The sequence below is a fragment of the Lethenteron reissneri genome, chromosome 10, assembly GCF_015708825.2.
Source record: "Lethenteron reissneri isolate LAM-NWPU_2019-01 chromosome 10, ASM1570882v1, whole genome shotgun sequence".
Classification (NCBI taxonomy): Eukaryota; Metazoa; Chordata; class Hyperoartia; order Petromyzontiformes; family Petromyzontidae; genus Lethenteron; species Lethenteron reissneri.
The window spans coordinates 7727793-7752957 of NC_083788.1; the positions used below are offsets into that span (position 1 = coordinate 7727793).

General features: G+C 50.8%; 1 protein-coding gene across 1 annotated transcript in view; it reads right to left on the reverse strand.

The window, feature by feature from the left end:
- Positions 1–25165, reverse strand: part of LOC133340919 (collagen alpha-1(XII) chain-like) — a 130677-nt gene that overhangs the window by 17659 nt on the left and 87853 nt on the right. Inside the window, exons 33-50 of the mRNA XM_061549414.1 lie at positions 24440–24559; positions 22273–22422; positions 18771–18890; positions 15572–15721; positions 14577–14696; positions 13533–13682; positions 12497–12616; positions 11371–11520; positions 10664–10780; positions 8733–8879; positions 7797–7862; positions 7040–7179; positions 6378–6501; positions 4324–4466; positions 3124–3289; positions 2207–2245; positions 1254–1392; positions 379–521 (exon numbers count right to left, since the gene is read on the reverse strand). Of these exons, the coding sequence (XP_061405398.1) occupies positions 379–521; positions 1254–1392; positions 2207–2245; positions 3124–3289; positions 4324–4466; positions 6378–6501; positions 7040–7179; positions 7797–7862; positions 8733–8879; positions 10664–10780; positions 11371–11520; positions 12497–12616; positions 13533–13682; positions 14577–14696; positions 15572–15721; positions 18771–18890; positions 22273–22422; positions 24440–24559 (2304 nt within the window). The remainder of the gene's footprint in view (positions 1–378; positions 522–1253; positions 1393–2206; positions 2246–3123; positions 3290–4323; positions 4467–6377; positions 6502–7039; positions 7180–7796; positions 7863–8732; positions 8880–10663; positions 10781–11370; positions 11521–12496; positions 12617–13532; positions 13683–14576; positions 14697–15571; positions 15722–18770; positions 18891–22272; positions 22423–24439; positions 24560–25165) is intronic.

Here is a 25165-nt window from a genome sequence, read left to right on the forward strand (position 1 = left end):
CCCCTGCATCAGGACCAGTTGTCAACCAGACTACGCGACTGATGAGGGTTACGGTTGCACTGGCTGGGTGGTAGGGCTAGGGTTAGGGGCTAGGCTAGGGCTAGGTTTAAAGTTATGGATCAGTGTCGGGTTTGTGTTAGGGGTCAAAGGTCAACGTTCGTTCGGGTTCAGTGGCTTAGCTATCTAGTGCGCAGGCGGTGCAACTGCGTCGGAGAACACAGGCGGCATACTGTGGAAAGGATTGGGGAGGGAAATTGGACAGGGTGGGGCGGGCGCAGGGAGAGAGAAGAAGAATGCCCATTTCATTCGTTGCACCAGGGCTGACGCCACCCGCGGCACCCCTCTGGGGGTGGCCGAGCGATCACGCGCCGGTCTCACCGTCGAGGAGGACGCCCACTTGGAGTTTGTCCGCTTCGTCGCGGAGCTCCCACACGGTGAACGGCTGCGAGGGCGTCTCGGGCAGCATGCGCATCATGAACGACACCGTGTATGCGGGGGGCAGCCCCTCCGGCAGCACCTCCCTGCTCACGCCGCGAGGGAAGACGCGGGGGGGGGGGGGGGGGTGGGGATCGAACCGTTTCAGCGGGGGCTGTTCTGGGCCGTGTACCCCGTCAAATCCGCACCCAAGTGTACCATTCGCTATGGCTGTAGCTGCTACAGTGACGTGCCACCTGCTGTAGTCTGCGTGGCGGCACGAGAAATATTTCTAAAATAGAACAAATGATTTGAAATGGATAAAGAAGCATGGAGAAATGGACCCTTTGAAGTACATCAAAGACAGAAAGAAGAAAAGGTGGATGAGAGAACATACAGATTTAGAGGCATCATATTGACTATTGAGAAATGTAACTAGGCATTGGCAGGCCACGTCGCTAGAAGGAACGATGGCCGGTGGTCAAGACTAACTACGGAGTGGCAGCCAAGGCAGTAAACACGTGTGGACAGCATGTGGAGATGAAGTGATGAAATCGGATCATGCGCAGGTGAGACTGTCGCATCTCAGGACCTTGACAGGCAGTGATGGTTTAGGACAGAGCCCTTCATCCATCAGTGGATAGACCATGGATGCTACTGCTGCTGTTGATGATGACAATGAACCGGGTTTCATTGCTGTATATATGTGTGCACACGTGTACGAGTGTGTGCATGTTGGTGTACGTGCGTGTGGCCGTGTAGTTGTGCGAGCACACGCTACCCGTGTGTGCATGTGTGTGTGCACGTGTGTGCGCACGTGTGTGCGTGTGCGTGCGTGCCTGGTAGGCTGTCTCAGCACTGCCTCTTTGTGAATCCGAAACGAGGGGAACGAGTTGAAGGAGCCGGGCTCCATGGAGACTCCGCTCACGTTGGCGTAGAGACGCTCGGTCAGCTGGAACGCCTCCATCATCTTGAACCCTGCGGCGGCGCACGCCACATTCACACGAGCAACCTTGCAGCGAAGGGTTTTCCTCGAGCTAGGCCCGGGCGGGAGACTAACACGGGGAGGCCTTGGTACAGGAGAAGCATAACCCAGAAGTGCTGGTTCGTAATGAGGTCATAGCCGGTGTTTAAAGTAGCACGAAAAAGGTTCCGGCATGCGGAGAAAAGATTTCTACGACAACACGGAATTGTTTTGAAGTGGATATATATTATATACGATGTAACTGCACTAGAGGGCGTTTAATCGTACATTCTATTTTCGTACATTATATTCTACGTAAGATATTCTCATACGTTGATTGTACATTGTACACTACGTAGCTTGCATTTCATATACGTTACACGCTACAAAACAGGATTACAATGCATTGAATATGTACACTGTAATGCGTCTCTCACCTCCCTTCAACACAATATACACCTTGCCTCAATCTGGCTGCACCAATTTTATGTACACATGCATGTCGAACTTCCTTCGGACCGTACATAGCCAACCGTGCGAATCAGATGTGCGGGCTGGGGAAGGTCAACAAGGTGAACACAAAACTCAGCTCTGAAGAAGTGAAACGGCCACCGATTGGCCACCGAACGCACGTCCACAGCGAAACGTCAGACGCGGCGGGTCGCCTGTTTTGCATCAGTCCGACAATCACGTTGTCTTCCCCCCCCCCTCCAGAAAGTTATGATTTTCTCGTGGCCGATATATCGGTCCGTGCGCTCCCTCACCCGGTGCGTATTGCATATACCCCGTGCATGCCATCTGCCGCCTTTAACCGTCCGCCGGCCGTACCTGAGATGGTGTAGCGGTCGAGGTGGACGAGCGGGCATGCTGCAGGCCGGCGTCACGTTCGAGCCACGATCGATTGGCGCCGCAATGGGGGAAGTGGGGGGAGGGGGGTTGCGGGGGAGGTGGCAATGATGCGGACACGCGGGGGGACACGTGGGGCCACGACGGCGCACACAGGGGGGCAGAGACGTACGAATAATTAGAAAAATACCATGTTGCAGGTTCAGTTGCGCATGTAGTACAGTACTCGTGTGTTTATTTCTTACTATTCATTGAATTCAAAAGTAGCAACAATTTATTGAACTGAGCGGGTGTCCTGGAACACCTTGATGACACACATTTATAATTTAACACACCAATATATTAACAAAGGATGTGTTGAAGTTTACATTTTTTTTCAAATTAAAGATAACCCATGCAGGCTTCACTGGAACACGATACAATCCACGTTATTATTTTATCATCTCCCCACGTATGACCGCACAATTAACTGAATAATTGATTTGTTTTCCATCCACTTGACTAAGCATCATCTCAACAAAAGCGAACAGCGTTTTTTTTTTGGCGACAGGATTGCGCAGCGCCTCACAGCAAGAACGGCCTGGGTTCAATTCCCGGCTTTTCCGTGTGGAGTTTGCACGTTTCCCCCCCTGTTCCACACTGCCCTCCCATCACTAAAATAAAACACACACATTGCAACCGATACTGGCCAAAACATCACAATGCTGAGGAACTACAAATTTACTCAATTGGGATTACACAGCATCGCTCCCTCCCCACGACTGTGAAAACTGGGCAGGGCCCTCCTGAAAAAGTGTCTTGAGACTCGGTGAAGCCCTGGCCGAACAAGCACAATGATGATACAATTATCCTGGACTGATGCGTGCGCACGCGTTGAATCTGAGTGCCGGCGTACTCACTTGCGGAGGCGGTCTCGCACACGAAGGTGATGAGGTGGTCCTCCAGGGAGCGGAACGCCTCGTAGTCCTCCACCAGGAACACGTGGCGCTCGCTCGGCAACGAGCCGATGGCGCGCAGTTCCGCGTAGTCGCCGTCCGCGATGCCGATTGCAAACACGGACACGCCTGCGCGCATACGCGGCAAACACAGAGACAAAGATCCCCCGCGCCGACCACCTCAGCATATTGTTGGGGCAAGTGCTGTTGGCGAGCACCTATGAAAGCCGGCACACCGCGGTTACATTTCGAAGATGTTTAAATGTTCCGCCTGCCACATAGTAGGTGATTGCACCTGCCATTACTGCTACCTCATGTGATAATACAATCGGGTTAAATAACAGTGGATTGACATAACGGCTCTGTTCGTACATCCAGCATTCATACCCAGCACTTAGCAAACTGAGCTGCAGGCTGGCCGAACGTACACACAAGGGGCTGGTTGTGTGCCAGCACCGTGCACAGCCGACCGTCTTTATGTCTCCCCGGCAGTAGCATCCAATGCACCGCCATGACTGCACCATGTACTAATTTTATAGTCCATGAGCCACAGCAGATATTGGTACCACCTAAGGTAGCAAAACTTTAGTCGTACCCATTTATTTACACAAATGTTATATAGCCAATATGATTTAATTACTAGATCACGCCACACGTTTCACGTGGTTACCTCATAATTAACTGTTATTGGCCACATCAATAAATTGTGAGCGATAAAACTATTCCATCCCAAAAGCAATATTTGATCTGGGCTTGAGGCTGAAGTGACCTCGGGGAAACTCAGGCCAGGTTCAGAGACCGTTTGTAATCAGTCTGGTGCTAAACGTGGCCAAGAATCACACTTGGGCACAGGAGCAGCACATGCGTGCTGTAAATTTCCATGTGAAAATAAAAATAGTAAATTTTTACAAAAATCTATTTTTTTGCGATTTTCTCACCGTTCCTATAATTTGTGCGCTGGTGTTTTTGTATGCTTTGTTGTTGTAACTTTATGACCCACCCCTTACCGGAAATCTGTGAAAAAAGATTTATAGCTCATCGGATTCCTCCAGTATAAATAAAGATTCTGTGCATGTAGAAGGACATAACGAGGGCACACAGTTGCGTGACGACGGTGAATGGTACAGATTCACGCACGCACCGAACACACACGACATCGTACCAGTCCTGCTGAATCTTTTGCGCGATGGCCGACACGTCGTCCTGCGAGCGCCCGTCCGTGATGACAACGAGCACCTGCGGCAAGCCGCGGCGCACGCCCGACTGGGCGGCGAACATCGCGTCGCGAACAAACTCCAGCGCCTTGCCTGCACACGGCGCGACCGTCCACACCGTCGCCATCGCCACCACCGCCGCCACCGGTTAAACAATGATCCACCGTTAACGTCACTGCCACCACCACGACCACCACGGTCAACACCATAATCATCATCACCATCATCACGTTTTCCACCATTAGTTAAATAATAATCACCACCACTGCCACCACCGTCAATACCATCATGCTCAACAACCTAATCATCATCACGATCTCGACCCTTGCCACCAACATTTAAACAATAACAACTGTCACCACCATCAACACCCTCACACTCAACACCATAATCATCATAACGATCACCACCATTTCCACCACCAGTTGAACAATAATCACCACTACCACAATTACCATCATTAGCACCACCACCACCACCACGACAAGCACGGCCAACACCGCCACCACCATCACCGCAATTGTCAACAACACCACCACCACCATCATCACCACCACCACCACCACGACTGCCACCACCAATTAAACGAGGATAAACCACTTTGGCCACATATGGCCCATTACCACAGTTCAAGAGCCCTGGACTAGGGGATTCCCAGAACGGGTTCAGATACCACTTGCTACTGATGTTATCCATTGCCAGGATTCCACACACACACACAGCTGAACACTTCAGAATATATTCCCACCGGTAAACACTGAGAATGCTAACAACGAGTATTTTATATTACTCCTTAGGGGTGGGATTGTGGCACATTGGTTAGCACACTGGGGCTACAACCCAGTGACCTTGGCTCAATCCCTGCCACGGTAAACATCGTTGGTGAGCGATATCCGCAATGGTCCTGGGTCCACCCTCCAACGACACCCCACCATCAGCTTGCGCTGACAAGCTTGGGTAAGTAAGGTAAAACGAACCACATGACCGACATGGCGTGGGGAAGCCTTCTTTCGGCAAGAAACTGACAAAGGTCCGTAAATTATCTGTATTATTATTCTTTTAACAATCCCTCCCCTGCAAAACCCGTCTGCTACCTGTTCCCCAGACACCCCTCAATAACACGTAATGGTATTCCCAGGGTAGAGTGTAACATGTTAGACCGGGAATGATCCAACTGCTGGCAATGGGGGGGGGGGTGTTTGGGGAAAAGTGAGGCCCCTTCATTAATCTCTGCCATGGCACCACCAGGGATGAATGCCTCATGTTAGATGATACTGAGAACATTCTGTGGGTGAGCTCTGAAGAGACGGAGGTGAAAGCGAGGGGGGTGAGGCGGGTGGTTGGGGTTGTAGGGGGGATGGTGGAGATTGCATTAGGGGTGCGCACCACAGCTACATAAATCATTACTGCAAGCAGCACTGCACCATATGTGGTGATGTTTAATTATTGGGGGAGGGGGTGGGGATGGGAGGGGTGCATTGCTGTATTTAGCGTTCAACAAAATAGATTGCTAAGCGATGGAGTGCGAGCGAGGACAAAATGTAGAATTTATGAGGTGCCGCTGTTACACAGCAGGAGGAGAAGACAAGTTGAGAGACTTGTACGAATGGCTTGTTTTTCGCAGGGCCTCGCTAAGTAAGGAGGGGTCCTCTCCAAGAGTGCTGCTATGGTAGACCCTTTGCAGGGCGCTGGTTCGTAAAAAGTAGTCGAGTGCATCTGTTTTGCGTGTGTGCTAAGCATGCGACAATTAACCTCTCACTCGATTCAATAAATTGCCGCGATCAGGGGGGGGTCTTGATTCAACTAGGGTATTTGTTTGTTTTTGTGGCTGCACTGGCAGTGGTGCGCAAGCACAATTATCAACAACCACTCAACGCGTGTGTCAATAACACTGGAGTGCGGCCTTAAAACAGGGGAAACAGCAGGCGACGTTTTGGGCAATGGCCCCTTTCATCACAGCACATGATATCTACACAGGGCTAGCTTTCGGTCTGTGTGCATTACCGGTCTTGGTGTTGCCGCCCTTGTACTGGATATTGGTGATGGCTTGGAGCAAGGTTTCCTTGGAATTGTGCATCTTGAGGGTGAACTCGGATCGCGATGTGTCACTGAACTGCGCCACCGCCACCTGTCGACAGCACCACCGCCACCACCACCACCATCATCGCATGGCCTCCAGTGTCGCTTGCCTCTTTTCCACTGGTATATCCGAGCTGTGCCAGCGCGGTATGTATGCATGTTGAACTTCTTTTGCACTGTACGTAGCCAACCGTGCTAATAGGATGTGCCCTCATGGTACGGGTGGTTTCCCGCTGGTAATTGGCCATGCGAGCCAGAACCAAATCACGATGCACTAGTCTCACGAGGCATCTGAAAAGTGGCCCCAGGCTGAGTAGGGCCAGAGGAGTTATATGATGCGCTCATTGCGTGTGATGTACGTATGTACTGCGCGGACACAGCGTCACCGACGTGCGGCTCGACTCGTTCGATGAGTGCGTGACATCATAGCAGCAAAGCTCAGTTTTTTTTTGCAGTGGGAAAAAAAGACAACCTGGCGGTTCCCTGAGTCCCATCAGGCTGACTCGGCATACAGCGGAGAAAGTGGTGCGAGTGTTTGCCCGTGACCCAGCGTCCGCTCCCGCGTGCGAGTTGGCGCTGGACTGTACCTGCATGCCGTCCTGCCCGATGCGGTCGAGGGCGCCCACCATGTTCCACAGGAAGTTGATGACCTTTTGGAAGTTCTCGTCTCCGATGCTCCAAGAGCCGTCCACCATGAACACCAAGTCGGCCTTCGCCCCCTTGCACTCTGCAGGGGGGGTGGGGGTGGAGTGGGGGAGGGGGGGAGAGTGAGGGGGGGGGCACCGCCGCCACCGAGTTAGGGGAACTCGACGTTGTCCGCCTTTTTCACCATGCCCATGTTCGCCAGCACGACCATCGTCCTCAACAACATCGAGGCAATGATCAAGATGAACATCGCCACCAACGACTACAACACAAGGAACTTCACTGTCAGCGAGTTATTCGGTCCGGGTTACTTAAGTAATTAATGTGGTATCAGTAGCATCATTCTGCGTCATGATCATCGTCACCATCTACAATGATATCATCATTGTCACCACCAACACCACCAACACCACTGGCACTATCTTATCCCCATCACGATCGCCAAAATCAACATCGTTATCATCAACATCATCGTTGAATCTTTTAACAACTTCAAATATCTTCTTCTACAAACGCTACAAAGTGGTTGCAAAATAGGGCAGTAGATTTTTCCTTTACTCTCTCATTCTTATAATCTTCATCAGCACGAGCGGAAGCATTATCGTCCATAGATTTAGTCATGATCATTGCAGTCATTGTTTAAAATAGCGTCATGATCATCACCACAGTCTCCATCAGCACGGCTGTAATTAGCGGTACCTGTGCGTGCAGGAGGGATGGTGGGCGGAGGCTTGGGAGTTGTGGGAGCTGATGTTGGGGCCGGCACTGTGAAAAAACGATCACGACAATCCCAAACCTCGTTCCCAGCCACTGCGTGACCAGAGGTCAAGTGCCTCTGTGCTTACCCTTACAATAGCGCGACTGTGTATGCATGCGAGTGCATGTATGTATGTAGATGCTCGCTAACAGCACTTGCCCCAACAGTCTGTTAAGGCTATACGAGGGAACTTTGTCTTTGTTTTGTATGTGAGTGTGTGTGACAGTGTGGGTGAGTGTCTATACAGTACGTGAGTGTGTGGGGAGCGTTACTGCAGTGGTTAGCGTGCCGTACTACTATCCAGGGCGAAGCCGAGTTCGATTCCCGCTCACGGCCAACACCAATGACGATTATCTGAAACGGTCCTGAGACTCCCGTAGGTCGACTCAGCCTAAAACAAGTACCTGATGTGGTGTGTAAACATCACCACTGGGGAGACAAAGGCGGCCGAGCGTCGTGTTAGCCACTCACCCTCTCGTGTGCCGTGCTAGTGGCGAATGGCGGGTATTGGTAGACTGACTGGAGTCGGTTAAAGGCTGTACAGGGGGATCTTTGCGAGCATGCGAGTGTAGGCGCACGTCAGAGGTCGCAACCGGGTACCCGATACCCGTACCCTACCCGATACCTGGCTACCCGTACCCGGCCGGGTATGGGTACAGGTAGGCCGTGAGTCACTGGTGAGTAACTGTTTGTCACTCATTTCCCAACGTCTTGTCTCTTCTCACAATTCAGGTTCCTAGAATCAACCCACCCGCGCCTGCAACATGGCTTCATCCCAGAGGTCGCAATCAGGTACCCGATACCCGTACCCTACCCGTACCCGGCTGGGTACGGGTAGGGTACCCGTTTGCGACCCTGGTGCACGTGCGTGCACTCACATGTGCGCTGGTTGATGGTGGTGGGAGGGCCCTGGTAATCCGGCAGACCCACAGTGATGGTGACTCGGTACTCCTTGCCCGGGACCAGGTTGTACGCGCACTGATTCGTCACGCTCCCCGGCACCGGGAACTCATGCCTGTCGCCACCTGCCACAACACATCATCATCATCATCGTCATCAGCCGTGATTGATGCACTGCTGGATGAAAGCTGCTCCAAGCGGTCGCCAGCACTCACAACCCCCACAATCGCACAATTCAATGATCCATGTAGCTCCTGCATGTGAACCGATGTTTGCGGATGTCGGTCGTCCCTGCGTCTGGAGAATGCGACGTCGCTCCGAGGGCGACCACCGGGGCCCTTCTGTAGCTCCCCCCATCTGGAGAACGCCCTCCCCTCCAGCCACAATCTGGGACTTGGGCCCTGTCGATGTTCTTAAGTCACGACTGAAAAGGTTTCACTTCTACTACACCACCGCTCGTGGAGCACTTCTATACCATTGCTTGCACCTCCCGATTAGCGCGGTTGGCTACGTACAGTGCTAAAGAAGTTCAATATACATACACTAGACCAATGCCTTGGTGCAATCCGTTTACCCTGATTCTATTGGCTTGTACGGTGCTTTTTGTTGGTGCCCAGATTGATGTAAATTTGTATGTGTTCACTTTGAGGCCACGTGAAATGTTGAAGGTTCGTCGACAGGAGATCACGGAACAGACGCAGGTGCCATGACTGGCAGATGAAACAGCTGTAACCCCTACTGTACCAACAGACATGTAACTATACATACACACAAATGCTCTCCATTCAGCCTACCAAGACAGCCGTGGATGGTTCCATTAGCGAACACTTATTACACACCGCGCATGCCATCCAGCACACACACACGCACGCAAGCGCACACACGCAAGCACGCACAACACGCACATCGTGCGCGCATAGATTTGGGCACGCGCACCTGGTTTTATGCAACAGCATGTGCGCTGGCTTTTCGATCAAAGCGCTCAAGCTCAGAACGCAGCAGTAGCAGCAGCAGCATCTCTCTTCTCAGTACTTCGCGCAGAGCATGCTTCGGTAGCCTGGCAGCACTCCCGCTGGCAGCGCCAGCTCATTCCAGCATTTACAGATCACAGGAGTGGCAATAACTCATTATTTAGCGGAGGGGAGGATAAATGACTGGGCGTTCTTGACTGGGCGATGGTGATGTGCAAGGGGGTCTGTGCATTTCTTTTTCGTGGACATCAATTAGACCGGCGCGACAAATCAGGAGAGGGCGAGGGCTCATCCTTTCTTGGGATGGAGAGAAAGTCAGTGGTCCTGGTAAAAAAAAAACTTTTCCACGCTGAAACTCTGCTGAACCTCACTCACTGACAGATTCACGGTCCGGTGCTGTTTTTTACGATAATGGAAAGCAGGCAAAAAAACCGAAAATTATGATTCCATTAACTGAATGCACCGACGCTGTAAAAGTATCAGCTATGCGAGGTCAATTGTCGATCGCCAGCCTTCTTCCCTTCAAGCGACGCGTGCGCCGTCGCAAGCCCACAGGCTTGACTTAACCATCAAAGTAGCGCCTTGAACCTGCGTATGTTACCTAATCTACGCGTTCTTTGTATCTCGGTGTAATTCCAATGATTGCAGAGGAGCTACCGAGGGGCGCCTAAAATAGGGACAGCGCTGGAGAGGGCGATTAGACTGGCTCATGCGTGTGTATGCATGTATGTTGATCTTCTTTCGCACCATACGTCGCCAAGCACGCTAATCAGAGGTGCGGTTAGCTGGGTTGTATTGCGGGACCATGAAGGATGGTGGCGACTTGGGCAGGAGGTCCTTCATCCTGCAGTGGCTTGGCCATTACCGATGTTCAATGATGATGATGACTACGAGACATGGAGCGCACGAATCAGGTGACCAGTTGGAGGCTCACTCACCGTCAACCGGCTCGAAGACGACGCGGTACGAATAGGCGTCGCGAACGCGGTCCCACTGCACACAGAAGCTCTTGGGCGTGATGTTGTTACTCCGCAGGTTCACCGCTTTAGGGATGACTGTCGAGGGGGCACAGCATTTCAATCGATCGATCAGTTAAAGGTTATTCCTTTAAAGGTGCCTTTTTGAAAACCAGGCCCCTGTCCATTCATTATGTATTCGCCAATGATACTTCAACCACCGGGCAATAATAATAATTAGGTTAATCTAAAACTATACCTTTTGTGACGATACGATCATCTTCGTCTGCCCGCCGCCGATATGTCAATGAGAAATGTGTTGGGTGGAAGCTCAACCTCCTCACTGGGTGTCGTGATGATGATGGTGAAGATGATGGTGATGATTATGATGGTGATGATGGTGATGATGATGGTGATGATGGTGATAATGATGGTGATGATGGTGATAATTATGGTGATGATGATGGTGATGATGATGATAATGATGGTGATGATGATGGTGATGATGGTGATAATGACGGTGATGATGATGGTGATAATGATGGTGATGATGATGGTGATGATGATGGTGATAACGATGGTGATGATGATGACAGTCGAGCACGGGGGCGATGTTGAAAACATCACGAGTACGACGGCGGGTTCTAAGAATATCATCCACGGCAGCGCGCGCGAGGGCGGCTACTCACGCGTGGTGCCGATGCCCTGAATGGGCTCGCTGGCGCCGTTGCCGGGGTACAGGGCGTACACGTTCACGTCGTACGATGTCCCTGGCCGTAGGTTCGTGAGCATCGTGGTGTCCGTGTCGCCGACGATCACCTCCATGGGCGTTCCGCCCGCTGTCATTGGGAGCCCGAGCACGCGTGGCGGCAAGGTCAGTCACGGTGCCGTGGAACTGTTGGGCTCTTTAAAAAATATATATACATGTTTTAAATTTGCCCGACACCCAACACAAGTCCCAGTTATTACGTCTTGGGGGATAACTAATCCAAGTTAAAATGACGATCTGTCAACTCGTTTAGAATTCAGGAATCTATTGTGGTTGTTTCAGGCGCGTTTTTTTGCCATCTCTCTGTTGTCTCGCTTGTACGGATATGTTCGGTCCATTGGCCTACACGTAACACAAGCATATCGTTTGTATAAACCGTACAGAGTCGTCGATTGTCTCACGCGCCATTCGATGGCTGTATCTTGGACGTAACAATCAGTTCTGATCGGGGAATCGATGCTCATCGCATGCCGTATACATGTATGTTGAACTTCTTTCGCACCGTACGAAGCCAACCGTGCGAATCGGAGGTACGGGGAAAGGAAATCAGAGGTGCAGTCTCCAACTACAATAAGTCACTCAAAATTATTTTGCCATCTCTCTGCTCTGAAGAAGGACCATCTTCCCAAAACATCAACATAAATGCATAATTATCTGTTGTAAGGAAGTGCTATTTATTCACGATCTGGTGAGAGATGTTGTGATTCGTATAAGAATTCACAATGCATGGCTGTGCAGTATCAGCGGCGCATCCGGGGGTGAGGGGAGGAACATGCGGCAGTGCCGTTCCACTCCCCCCCACTATCAATTTACCAACCCTCACTGACCAGCATGGTGAAGTATGGTCAAACAACTCCCACATGGGATACCTTCATCCAGCAGTGGATTGACAAATGGCTGTAGATATTAGGCAAATTAATTTCCTCCCTCCAATATATCTACGTGGTGTGAGTGCGTGGGTGCCACTGTGGGGCTGTAATGTTGTGGAGTACGGCGAGAGTCTGCGCGTCGGTCTGGGTCCGTGGCCGTCTGCGCCGTCCGGTCACCGATTGGTCGGTAGACGACGCGGTAGCCGTTGGTGGGCCCGAGCGTGCGGTCCCACGTGACCCGGAACCGCGTGAAGGACTCGTCCGTCACGCGCAGGTTCTGCGGTGCCTCTTGGGACACTGGGACACACGGCCACGCACACAGAGACACGTAGACGCCTCCGGTCTGAACACACAGGTCGTACATCAACAGCAGCCATAGGAGTACAAAAGTGGGCAGACCATCCCTTCGCGTGCTATGCCGTGCCGGCCTTAACAGGTGTTCGGTAAGAGGGGCACGCACAGTAATGCCTCTTGTTACAGAAGCTTGTGGTTCGAGCTCCGCGGCCACCCTGGTGAATACTGCCGATGCATTAACCATAACTAGGCGCCGCCCCGCAACCCCATTGGATGTTAGACATGCCGTGACGTTATTTTAAAACGTCGGCCGCGTTTGCCAGCGTCACGATCCAGATTCGATAAAATCACTCGTATATTTACTTAATTGGGAAAATCCACATAGCATCATCGCCCCTGACTCGCAGACTAATGATGCCCATTTGCAGGCCGGTCATGTGTATGCCTCGCGCAGCACAGCGACAGCTGCAGCAGGGCATTGGAATGGTTTTGATGTGGTTAGGGGACTTTGAGTTATCGAAACATTTTAGCAAGCTCTCTATAACTACAAATCATTATCCTGTGTATGCGTACGTGCATGTGTGTGTGCGGTACTGTAGCGGTTAGCGTACTGCGCTACGAACCTGGCAACCCGAGTTCGATTCCTGCTCACGGCCAACAACAGCGGCGATTATCTGTATTGGTCGTGGGCCTCCCCTAGGTCGACTCAGCTTCAAATGAGTACCTAGTGCGGTGCGTAAAATCATCGCCACTCGGGAGACAAAGGCGGCTGGGCGTGGTGCTGGCCACCCCACCCCCTCTTCTGCCATACCGATCCTTTCGGAGGTGCTCGCTAACAGCACTTGCCCTAACGGCCTGTTAAAGGTTATACCGGGGATCTTTGTATTTGTTTCTCGTGTGTGTGCGTGCGTGTGCTCACGCGTTTGGCCGGTCCCCTGCAGCGGCTGGCTGTCTCCGCTGGGGTAGATGGCGGAGACGCTCACGTCGTACTCCGTTCCCGGCTGCAGGTTATTCAGCATGGCCGTGTTCGCGCCATCCGCCACCGTCACCTGCATGGGCTGCCCTCCCGCTGGAACACCCCACACAGGCTGCCGCCGACGCCGCTTTAGCTTTCATTCATTACCAGAGGCACCCAATGAGACGGGCAGCAAAAGCAAATAAGTTCATACAATCCGCTACCATGAGGGTCGTCCTTTCGTTCACATGTGTGTGCGTATATTGAACTTCTTTCGCACCGTGCGTAACCAACCGTGCTAATCGGAGGTGCGGTTGGGATCTATCGTATGTGTGTGTTGAACGTCTTTCGCACCGTGCGTAGCCAACCGTGCTCATCGGAGCATGTGTGTGTTTGTAGAGATCCGTAGTCCCCCTACGAGCAGGGGACTACGGACACGTCCTAGGTTGTCAAAGAATCCTCACGAATTTCAATGGCAATTCTTGTGTCTCCGTTCCAGTGAATGGGATTATTGTGCTAAATCCAAGGATCGCCACTTGGTGGCACGCTTTGGCACTTCTGAAAACAAAACACCCGTGAATCCTATGTTTTCGAAGGCCTCGTAAATCCCATTAAAACTTGTACTCAACCCAGGAGAATCGCATCCTCATTCCGGGCTCGCGATCGTTGGAATTGCCCAGCACAAATGGAGATATCAGTACGCTTTCGGCAAAAATACAATTTTGCGGAATCGTCGGTCTCTACGTTTCCGCACTGCCAATCCTAAACCGACGCTCGGACAGTCAGATTGATACAAATAAAAACTTTTTACCAAATAATGACGACGACAACAAAGACAATGCTAACTTATTGAAGTGTCCACTCTAGTGGCAAATACAACGATCCACGTTTACAGGTGGGTTCGTCAACATGGTAGCTCGACGCCGACGATAACGATGATGACGACGATGTGTGCTTACAAGTGCGTGTGTGCGTGTGTAGATGCGCACACGTGTGTTTGACCCGAACCTCGAGGCCGATAGACGATACGGTAGCCATTGGTGGGCGAAGGAGCGCGATCCCAGGTGACGCGGAACCGCGTGAACCACTCCTCGGACACACGCATGTTTTGCGGAGACTCTTGGGAGACTGAGACGTGAGGGCAAGAGACGCACCACACACACCACACACAGGCACACAAGGACAAAGGACCCCTGTATAGCCTTCAGCAGACTGTTGGGGAAAGTGCTGTTAGCGAGCACCTATGAAGGGCGGTACGGCACACGATGTGGGGGTGGGTGGCCAGTAGAAATGCAATGGCTGCCTTTTTATTTCGAGTGGCGATGATTAACACATCGCACCGGGTACTTATTTTAGGCCGATCGACCTCGGGGAGGCCCAGGGCCAGTTCAGATAATCGTCACTGGTGTTAGCCGTGAGCCGGAATCGAACTCAGGTCACAGAGTTCGTGGCAGAGCACGCTAACCGCTACTTTACCGCTTCCCAAATGTATTGCTACCGCCACAGTTGCCGGAAAGGCCTGCGCTAGAGGAAGCTCCAGAGAGCCCCTCTAGAGGGTATTTGGCCTCCTCTTTCATGTGGGCCAGATCACACGAGGCCTGCCGATTGCCTAACTTTGGTGTAACCCATTTATACTGCTGGGTGGACAGAGGTGGGAGGCGGGGGGGATGGTGGAGTTGAATTTAAAATACATACCCATTGTTTCAACTGCTACACCGGAGGATCAAACAGGTGACCTCTGAATTGCAAGTCCAGTGTGCTAACCATTACCACGGCAGCATCCCACCTTCTCATTACTCTTCCCATAGCCTTGGCAGATGCACGATCAGAGCACTTGCTAAATTAGCTTAACCAGAGCAGAGCAGCTTCTTGAAGGAGGATCTATGTGTTTGAGCACGTGTGTACGCATGTGTGTACACATGTACGTGTGTGCGCGCATGTGCATGTATGCGTGTATGTGCGTAAGCGTGTGTAAGTGCGTACGTGTATGTGCACATGCTCACGGGTTCGGCCGGCTCCCTGCAGGGGCTGGCTGTCTCCGCTGGGGTAGATGGCGGAGACGCTCACGTCGTACTCTGTTCCGGGCTGTAGGTTATTCAGCATGGCCGTGTTCACTCCGTCCGCCACCGTCACCTGCACGGGCTGCCCCCCCGCTGGAAGACACGAACAAGCCACCACAACAACCATCGCCGCCGTCATCAGCAGCGTTCTGATGATTCATGAACCCCAACGCGTTTTGTCAATAACACTGCCCGAAACAGGAAAGCACACATATATATAACTGGGCAACAGCCGAGGGATCTGGCAAAAGAAAGGAAGCGATGGTGGAGGACGATGCCATCACACCGGCATTGACCGTGCGCGTACTTATTTTTGTTTTCGTCTTTGTGTCCGGGAAACCCTCAAATGAGTCTTCAGACAAAGTTTCAGGAGCGCCATGCTAGCCGAACATGTTAAGCAATTTCCCTGTTGAATATTGTCGAGGAGGGCCAGTAAACCGGACAATAAATATTTCAAAAAATTGCTACCAACCCTCCACCCCCACCCCTCTATAGATACGCTCGCCAACCTACTTGTTGTACAGCCTCCTACAGGCCCAACACGTGGTTCCCATTTGCCATCAAATTCCTTCCACGCTTTGGATTTTTTGACACGTCTTATTGCAACCGTATATCACGACACTGCGCGAAAAGCAGGGGAGAGGGGTGCGGGGTGCGGTCGTAAGCAACCTAAAGTAGAGCACCACGGAGGATGTGTGCTGCACCGTCGATTTGGGGGAGTTAAAATCAGCGGGGAGATTATTAACGTAGGGGGGGCGGACAGTGCGGAGGAAGCGGGTGACATTTATTCATTAATCCCCTCTCTACACAATCACCGTGTAATTGCATGGCCTCTGGTACTTGCCCGGTGAAAGTTTGAGGGGGGTTTAATTTTTTTTTAAACAGCTAATTTTATTCACGCGTTTTTGTGTGTGTGTGTGTGTGCACGGGTGCGCGTAATCTAACTCAATGCAAGCGGTGACTGAAGAGGAAAGGATTGTGTTGATGATGTCACGATATTGGAAACACATGCCCGCACAAACCTGCAGCAGCCCTCACTCTCAGCTTTAATTCACGCTGCTGCTGCCGTGAGTGATTTACCGTGGAGAGAAATTGCATCGTTTGTCTCCAAGGGACCCCCCCCCCACACCCCACCGCTGGTTCAATGATTCAGTGCACGGCTGTGGTCGAGCGCTGTGGAGTGAGCTGTGAGGTTGCTGGATTGTGCGGAGAGATCCACATGTGAGCGAGCGAGCGAGCGGGCAGCGAGGGAGTCGCCCGTCTTCCTTTGTTGGGCTATACGGTTGCCCATGCAAGGTGGTACAGAAAATGAGCCATTTGACAACTCCGTATAGACATCACCGCTTTAGTTTTCACAGTCATGCTGTGTCGAGCTCTCCGATCTGGGTGTCGGGATGTCGCGCGTCTGGCTTTTCGGGGGCACGTGCAGAGAAACGTTGGACGTCACGCCCAACAACACGCGGTGCAACAAAGAAACACATCAGAGAGCTTTATCTGAACGGATTTTTTCTAGCGCTATTCTCCCATTAGGATGGGTTATCTCCAGACACTTTGATTCCCTCCCATATAATAATACAAATTTAAACCCATGAAAAAAAACATGTTCGTAATAGCATTCCCAACAGACCTGTTTGAGAAAAGTCTTGAGACTCAGTTAACATTTTCCCGGATAAATAAACGATGTTTATATCATTACTTTACATCACTGCGCATCTGTAGGGCACAACGATCAGTGAGCAGGGCAAGACTGTTTAAATCCCGGTTGAGGGCTCATCTGAATATTTCACCCGTCTCACAGGCTTAATAGCACGAATACCACTCGTGGAAAGTCAACGGTTTAGTTACGTTATGGATGAACGCGTCCCTGCCACAGGAATGATACATTTCCACCGCAGGCTTTTAAGACAAACCTGCCCACCACGCTCATCTATGCAAGAAAACCACAAACTTTTTTTCCTTTCCTTTACCGTATTATCCGGATTATAAGACGCTCCGGAAAGTAAGACACACCTCAAAATTGTGTGCCCGGTCTCAACAATAAATGCATAGAATAAAGTTATAGAAATCCAGTCAATAAGGTTATACAGTAATGTCTTTATATGAATCTGATTATAAGATAGACATTCCCCTCCCCAACTTATTATTTAAATTATAATGGGAAAAAAGTGTTTTTATATATTTTATTCTGAATGGGTTTTTTTCGAGTGATGTATCTGACCCAAATATCATTACAGGAAATTATCTTTCTTTTTCTAATTAAGTTTATGTTTGTGCACTTTTTTTCGATTTCTTCTGCAATGTTGTCTTTTTAATTTTTAATTAAATTCTGTTCATCGATGTTTTTTTATGATTATATTTATTTTAATATTTTTTTGGTGACCCAGATCACTCTTTAAAAATTAGGCTTTCCCGGTCTCTTGGGTTCTCTCTTGGTTAAATGAAATCAACCACAAAACTCTTCAACTTGAGCGTTATAATTTGGAAAAGATGGCACTTGGTTCATTCGTTCACTGACTATTTAAAGAATGGACACTTTCCAACGGTGATATTTCAACTCGAGCGATTATTCCGGTGAAATATTTGAATACATAGAATACTGTGCAGAGACATAATAACTAAGGAAGAAAGGCAAATGAAATGGACACTTGAAAGCACAGAATTGAGAATGCTCAGGGTGCCATTGTGGCGAGATGTTAACTCCCTTGCTTGGTATACATGAGGTCATGGGTTCGATCTCGCCTCAGATACCTTTATATTTGGAGTTTGCATGTTGTCTCCATGGTCGCATGGATTTTTCTCCGGGTCCTGCACTTTTCCCCTCCACATTTAGAAACATGCGTTCAGAGTGTTTGCCTTCTATCAATGTCCACATGGTAAGCCACTTAGTTGGGCTACCACTTGTGTCCAGGTCGCATCTGAAAAAGAGCTCTTTAGAGCTCAGTGGGCCTTACCTGATAAATACAATAAAGCTTTTAAAAATAGTTTATGATATCGGGAATAACTCTCATGGATAAGGAACACGAACGAAGAATTTAGAGCCATAGTAGTAGGGTTTTACCAATGTTCACGAGAAGCTCAGGGAGGCAAGACTTAGATGTGTTGGACTCGTGTTGAGCAGAGAGAGAGAAAGAAGACAAGTTACCTTTGGGCTGGTAGGTGACGCGGTAACCGTTGGTCTGGACAGGAGAGAGGTCCCACGTGACACGGAAGCGTGTGTACCACTCCTCCGTGACACGCAGGTTCCGAGGGGCCTCTTGGGACACTGCGACGGGCAACGCGTGCACACGTACACGCACACACACAGACTAAAACCCCCTGTGTAGCCTTATCAGACTGTTGGGGTCAAGTGCTGTTAGCGAGCACCTATGAAGGCCGGCACCGTACATAAAGGGATGGGTGGTCAGCACCACACCCGACCACCTTTGTCTCCCCAGTGGAAATGTTATTACAAACTGCACCAGGTACTCATTTGAGGCTGAATCGACCTAGGGCAGGCCCAGGACCGGTTCAGATAATCGTCACTGATGTTGGCCGTGAGCGGGAATCGAACTCGGGTACCCGGGTTTGTAGCACAGCACTGCTAACCACTATACTACTGCTCCACACACGTACACACATGTCCGCACCTCACTGGTGAATCTCGGTAAAGTCAAAACCCGGTCCAAATGTGCACTTATTTGATGGCATGTTTTTTATTAACACTGCCACGGAGAAAAAATGTAATCTGGAGCAAGGCCAAGTGGCTGATGTATGCAATGTTGTTTTAATTTAACGACCCAATGAACATGCTTGCTTAGCCACTTTTTTACAATAATAATCATCCTAATATAATAAAAAGTAGCTTCCAGGCCTTTGTCAATCCACTGCTAGATGAAGGCCTCCCCATGCCACGTCGGTCGTGGGATTTGTTGAACCATATTCCATCAGTGCGGGTTGGTGAAAGGGTTGGCCCAGGCCCGGTTCAGGTATTGCTTGGGAATCAAATTGAGGTTGCGGGTTTCAAAGTGCAGATGGGTCAACAACTTGAATAACCACTTCACCCCTTAATATTGGATCTCTAATAATAATCACTAGAGTTGCGATTGCATTACTTCACATTTAATAACATTTGCGTACCTATACAAAGGCAAGTGCTGCGAGCGAGCACCTATTAGAGCTGGCAGAACTCAACCAGGGTGTGTTGTCGACAAACACGAAGCACATACGCACCATCATCTCTGCCAGTAGCTCATGTTGATCACATTGCAGCAGCTACTAATTTTTGGTCTGAGCTGACCTAGGGGTGGCCCAGGACAGTTTTAGATGCACCCTATTGAAACTCACCCTGGACGAGGAATTACATCCTTACATCCTGGTCACCAGGATGATAAGTACGGCGTAGTAAACTCTCCATGGCTATGGCCAAATGAATGCACTGCATTTACAAAAACACACATGTGCATGCGCACACAAAAAAAAATTGGCTGTGTCGGCCCATATGTTTTGTGCATTCTGGTATGTGTGTGTGCATGCATATGTGTGTGGTTGGGGGGGGGGGAGGAGGCAGTGGTAGTGTAGAGGTTAGTGCACTGCACTACGAACCCGGCGACCTGAGTTTGATTCCTGCTCATGAACAATAACTGTGGTGAATCTTTGAACCGGACCTAAGCCTCCCCTAAGTCGACTCAGCCTTAAGTAAGTACCTGGTGCGATGTGTCAACATCGCCAATGGGTATACAAAGGCGTAGTGTTGGCCACCCACCTCCTCGTGTGCTGTGCCGGCGTTCATAGGTGCTCGTTCAGAGCACTTGCCTAACAGTCTGTAAATGTCTATATGGGGATCTTTGTCTTTGTGGCTTAGGGTACTCATGACCAGGTCTGATTTGGCTGCAGCAGTTTCATTCAGAATAAGTCATGTCACGCCAGTTTATTTTCGGCCACATTAATGCCCGTCTTTTCTCAATGCTTGCAAAACGTGAAACCCTTTACCAGAATGTCTCTGCCAGCTTGAAACATTAAAGCCGGCCTGGCCACGATCCATCCCGGGTTTATCCAGACTGGACTGTGTGAGGATCTTACAGTTACTTGAAAGACCTGGACATGGTCCCATCAGTGGGCTCTTCCGGCAGGCGGGAATATCTTGGCAGGGTCATGTAGCCCACATGCCCAGCCACACCACATGCACAAACGGCTTCTGTTTGGACCGATAGAGCGGGCTCAATGGATATGGGCTGATGTGGTGCAGGAGGATTTGGAGCTGAATGGACATGCCGAGGGCTGGTATAAACTCTGTCAAGATCAGCTTCTGTTGAAGAGGCTCATTGTGTTTACTTCTGAGTAATTGAAAGTGGCTGCTATGCACACCTTACGTAAGGATGGAGGAGTGATGTTCAGAATGGGCAGAATGCTGGGTGGCTAAAACAGAGCAAGGTGGTTGATTGGTGGTTGCAGGTGATGCATCTGCCAGCCATCTCAGTCATTCAACCCACGAGAGTAAGCCTTTACCACTTCACGTTCCCTCAAAGCGCACCTAGCCTGGCAGAGTGGCCGCGGTGACAACACCGCCGTTTGGTGGTGGATGTTAATTGTTGTTGTTGTTGTAAGGTTCGGCGGATACTACCTTACCCCGGCGATCCTAGTGACCAAGGTTCGATTCCTGTGCATGGAAAACATCAATTGCAAGTGGTATTTTAACCTTTTATGGGTTTCGCCTCGATTCACTTGGCCTTAAACTAATACCGACTGGCGGCACTGGGGAGACAACAATGGCCACACGTGTTGCTTGCTGTGTTAACCTCAGTATTTAGACGTAATGGCGGTACACCGGTGCAGCATAACACACCGATGCTCATAAAACACTCTGACGATGTCGCTGTTGCCCTCGAGTGAACTACAGACTCTCCATCAGCGGTTGCCTTGGATTCAGCAGCTGCTTACCCATTCGAAGGTGTGACACGAGTCAGAATCTTTTAACGGCACCGTCCGCCATGAAATAATTCTGGAAACGAATCGAGGAACCGTCCGACCAAGTCAAGGGCACGAGTCAAATCTGCCTTTGGAACACGGAGCAGTCATTCGTCATCAGGCTGGGTGCTATACGGCAACAGACTGCGAAGCTTCGTGTTCAGCTACTGACAACGTTCCGACATCATGAGAACTGATTTTGACACACTCCGCAAGATTTTGTGACCGGGGTTGGGAAACGTGGGATTTTTGTATTATTATTAATATTTGTCTATTCGATTTATTTATTTGTTTGTACCGCGCACCGGTGTACCGCCAATATGTTCATTTGGCCCCCTGTCTGTCTGGGTGAATGGAGGGGGGGGGGGAGAACCTTTGTTTTTATTCAATGAAACAAATTAACTTCTGTTCTGTAGCTCGACATGAATAAAGAATGCCTTTCAGTCTACGGGCCTACGAAGGTGGCACCGTTGTCACGATTCCACCTTTGTATTTGTAGGTGGGGAGTCGTAAACATCCGAACGAGCTTTTCGCCCTTCATTGGGCCCTGTCGCGCTGAACCCTGTTCACGGAACATTTGTTCCTCCTCCTGTCTGTGATCGGCGCTTTGTAACGTGCTTGCGTTAAATTATAATTTAAAAAAACACACGGGCGTGCGGGCGTGCGGGCGTGCGTGCGTGTGGGGGTGCACAGTTGCTCACGCGTTCTCCCTGTGCCGCGGACGGGCTCGCTGGCACCCCCGGGGTATGTGGCGAACACGGTGACGTTGTACTCGGTCCCGGGATCCAGCTCGGTGAGCATCATCGAGTTGACGTCGTCGCCGACGAACGTCTCCTTGGGAGCTCCGCCCGCTGTGAGAACAACAGACAATGGGGGGTGAAGTTCCGGTTTCAAATTTCATTTTGTGCACCCAGGTGAGAACCAGGTTAGAACTGCTTTTTGTGTTCAGTTTGTTGTCCCCCCCCCACTACACATACAAGCAAAGTCAAAGTGTTTCGCCAAAGTGACTGCTTCATCAAAAGAGCGTTGAGGCGGTGTTCATCTCCTGTTCACAGCCCTAAGCCAGCGGTGGAAATAATGCGTTCATATGGCGGGGGCGGATACATCGAATGGCACGCCCACTGTTGACCTCCGTACAAAGTAGAACTAATTTTATTGACCCTGGTGGGATGATTGGCCGAGTCAAACCACAACCTGGATTTGAAATCGCAACCGTCTCAGTCGCGAGCCGCCCTGCTCTACCTCAATAGTGCTATTCGCTCAAGGCCTCTAAGCACTTTACATGAAGTTCAAGCTATGGAGATAGCCTGGAGTAAAAACAGGTGAGTTTTAAGACGAGATTTTAAAAGTGTAACGCATTCAGATTTCCTCATAGAACGAGGAAGGGAATTCCACAATCTGGTGCTTTGGAATATTGCATTGGTGGGTGGGGGGACAGGCGAATGGCAGCTTCTGATATTAGCACACTATTTTGGATATAAGCACACACAGCCTTCCTCCCAAGGGGTGTGCTTGTGTAGAGGTGTAGTGGGTGACATCACGTCACGCTCGCCCTCAGAGAGAGTGGCGTCGCAGAACGTGACGTCAGGCGGGCCTTGGGGGACGGTGACGTCATGCCCCCAGGGGGGTATTTAAAGGGGGACCCGGGATGTAACCGGGGTTCGTCGGGGGTAGGAGTGGGGACTCAGGTAGTTTATCCTCACACGAGGCTAGGGGAGGCTACTCCGCCCAACCGGCCGAGGTTGGGGTAGTCCCGGCCCGGGGCAGGAAGGAGAGCCGAGTTAGCCGGGGTGTAGGGATCCCAGTACCTTGCCCCTGGGGAGTTATAGGCTAGGGGGGTTTTGGTTCGGCGTAAGCCCTTAACAAACCTGGCGTAAGCCCCTAACAGCAACCTGCCTTGGAGTCGTGAATTGCGCTACAACACTTGTATCCAGATCCCACTGTACATGCACAACAGTGGAACCTTAGCTGCAAGCGGCCGTGATGGCGCAAGGCTCCCCCGTGTTCTCGCCCTCGGTCGTCTTGGTGAGAGCGCAGAGTTCAAGCGGCACGCCGTTCGGAGCTCCGCGTGCCATGATGGAGAGATCTCTTAACGCGCCGCAGCAAGCGTTTATTTTTGTGCCGTCTGGATGAATAGTGGGCACCCTTAGGCAGGTCAGGACAAACAGTTGGGCTGTAAAAAGTGATTTAGAATGTGGCGGAGGGAGTTGTGTATTTTTTTTGTTTGTTTTCACAGCTACTGGCCCAAGAACTACGAAGAAAAGTGGCCGGCCAACGGAGAGCGCTAACAATAGTGTAGCTTCTTGTATTGAGCAGGGTCATGGTAACTTGGGAAAAGAGACGATGGAGGGGCAGTCCCAAAACCGTGCTGTGTGAGGAAAGAAGCAGGGATTGAAATGTTGCCTCTTGCAATAACAGTGTCGCGAATGGCAGTGTGTGTGTGTGTACGCGTGCATGTGGGGAGCGGGAGTGTAGTTGATAGCGCACTGCTCTATGAACCCGGTGACCTGAGTTCGATTCCCGCCGAAAGCCAAAATCGGTGGCGAGTAATTCAACGGGGCCAGACCCTCCCCTAGGTTAACTGGGGAGACTAAGGTGGTCGGGTGTGGTGTTCGCTACCGATCCCCTGAAAGTGCCGTGCCGGTCTTCAAAGTTGCTCGCTAACAGCACTTGCTGCAAAAGTCAGTTAGAGGCTACATAGTTGTCTTTGTGTAGGCATGAGTATGTGTGTTCACGTGTGTGTGTATGTGCGTACACCTGCCCCCTCGTGTGCCGGTCCAGCCTTCAAAATGTGCTCACTATCCGCAATTCCCCCAACAGTCTGTTAAGGCTACACAGGGGATCTTTTTGTCTTTGTGTGTACGCCACCTTTACGCTGATGCACGACGCGGTAGCCGATGGTCGGTGACGACGCTCGCTCCCACGTGACCCGGAAGCGCGTGAACGATTCGTCGGACACGCGTAGGTTCCGGGGCGGAGCTTGGGGAACTGCGACATGCCGAGCGGCAACAACAACAATAACAACATTAGTTCATCCCTCCTCTCGTCTCGTCTCCTTTTAGAATCCACGGACGGGTGCTCTGCTTTACCTATTTTTGTTCCGCTTAGCGTGGTGCACGAGTGCGATCAACGTGATGGGCAGTAGCAATCCTTAAGGTGTGCCAATTATTGAGAGTTTTTTTTTATCGCAAACCGTCAATCTCTAACCATGCTCGGCGCGTCACAGCACGTGACGAAGACATGCCTTTAATAGAAAAGTCTCTGCTGCATTACAGGACGAGCATCACATTGAACCTCTTGCGAGTGACAGAAGTGACCTGAGGTGTGCGTGTTAAGTGTGCACCGTTGGCTACGTACAGTGCCAAAGAAGTTCCACGTACATTACATACATACATACAAACATACGTGCGGCCTACTGCCAAAATTACGCGGAAGCCCTGTTCGGCTCTCGGTGAGGAAAACGTTCCCCCCTCGCCGCTTCTAACCTCACCTCCAAGTCGCCGGCTTTGCAGGTGCACACCCACAGACCATGCTCAAAATCACTGAACTTGGAGGTTGTGGTCAGGTGATTGCCAGGAGGTTTGGATGTTGGGG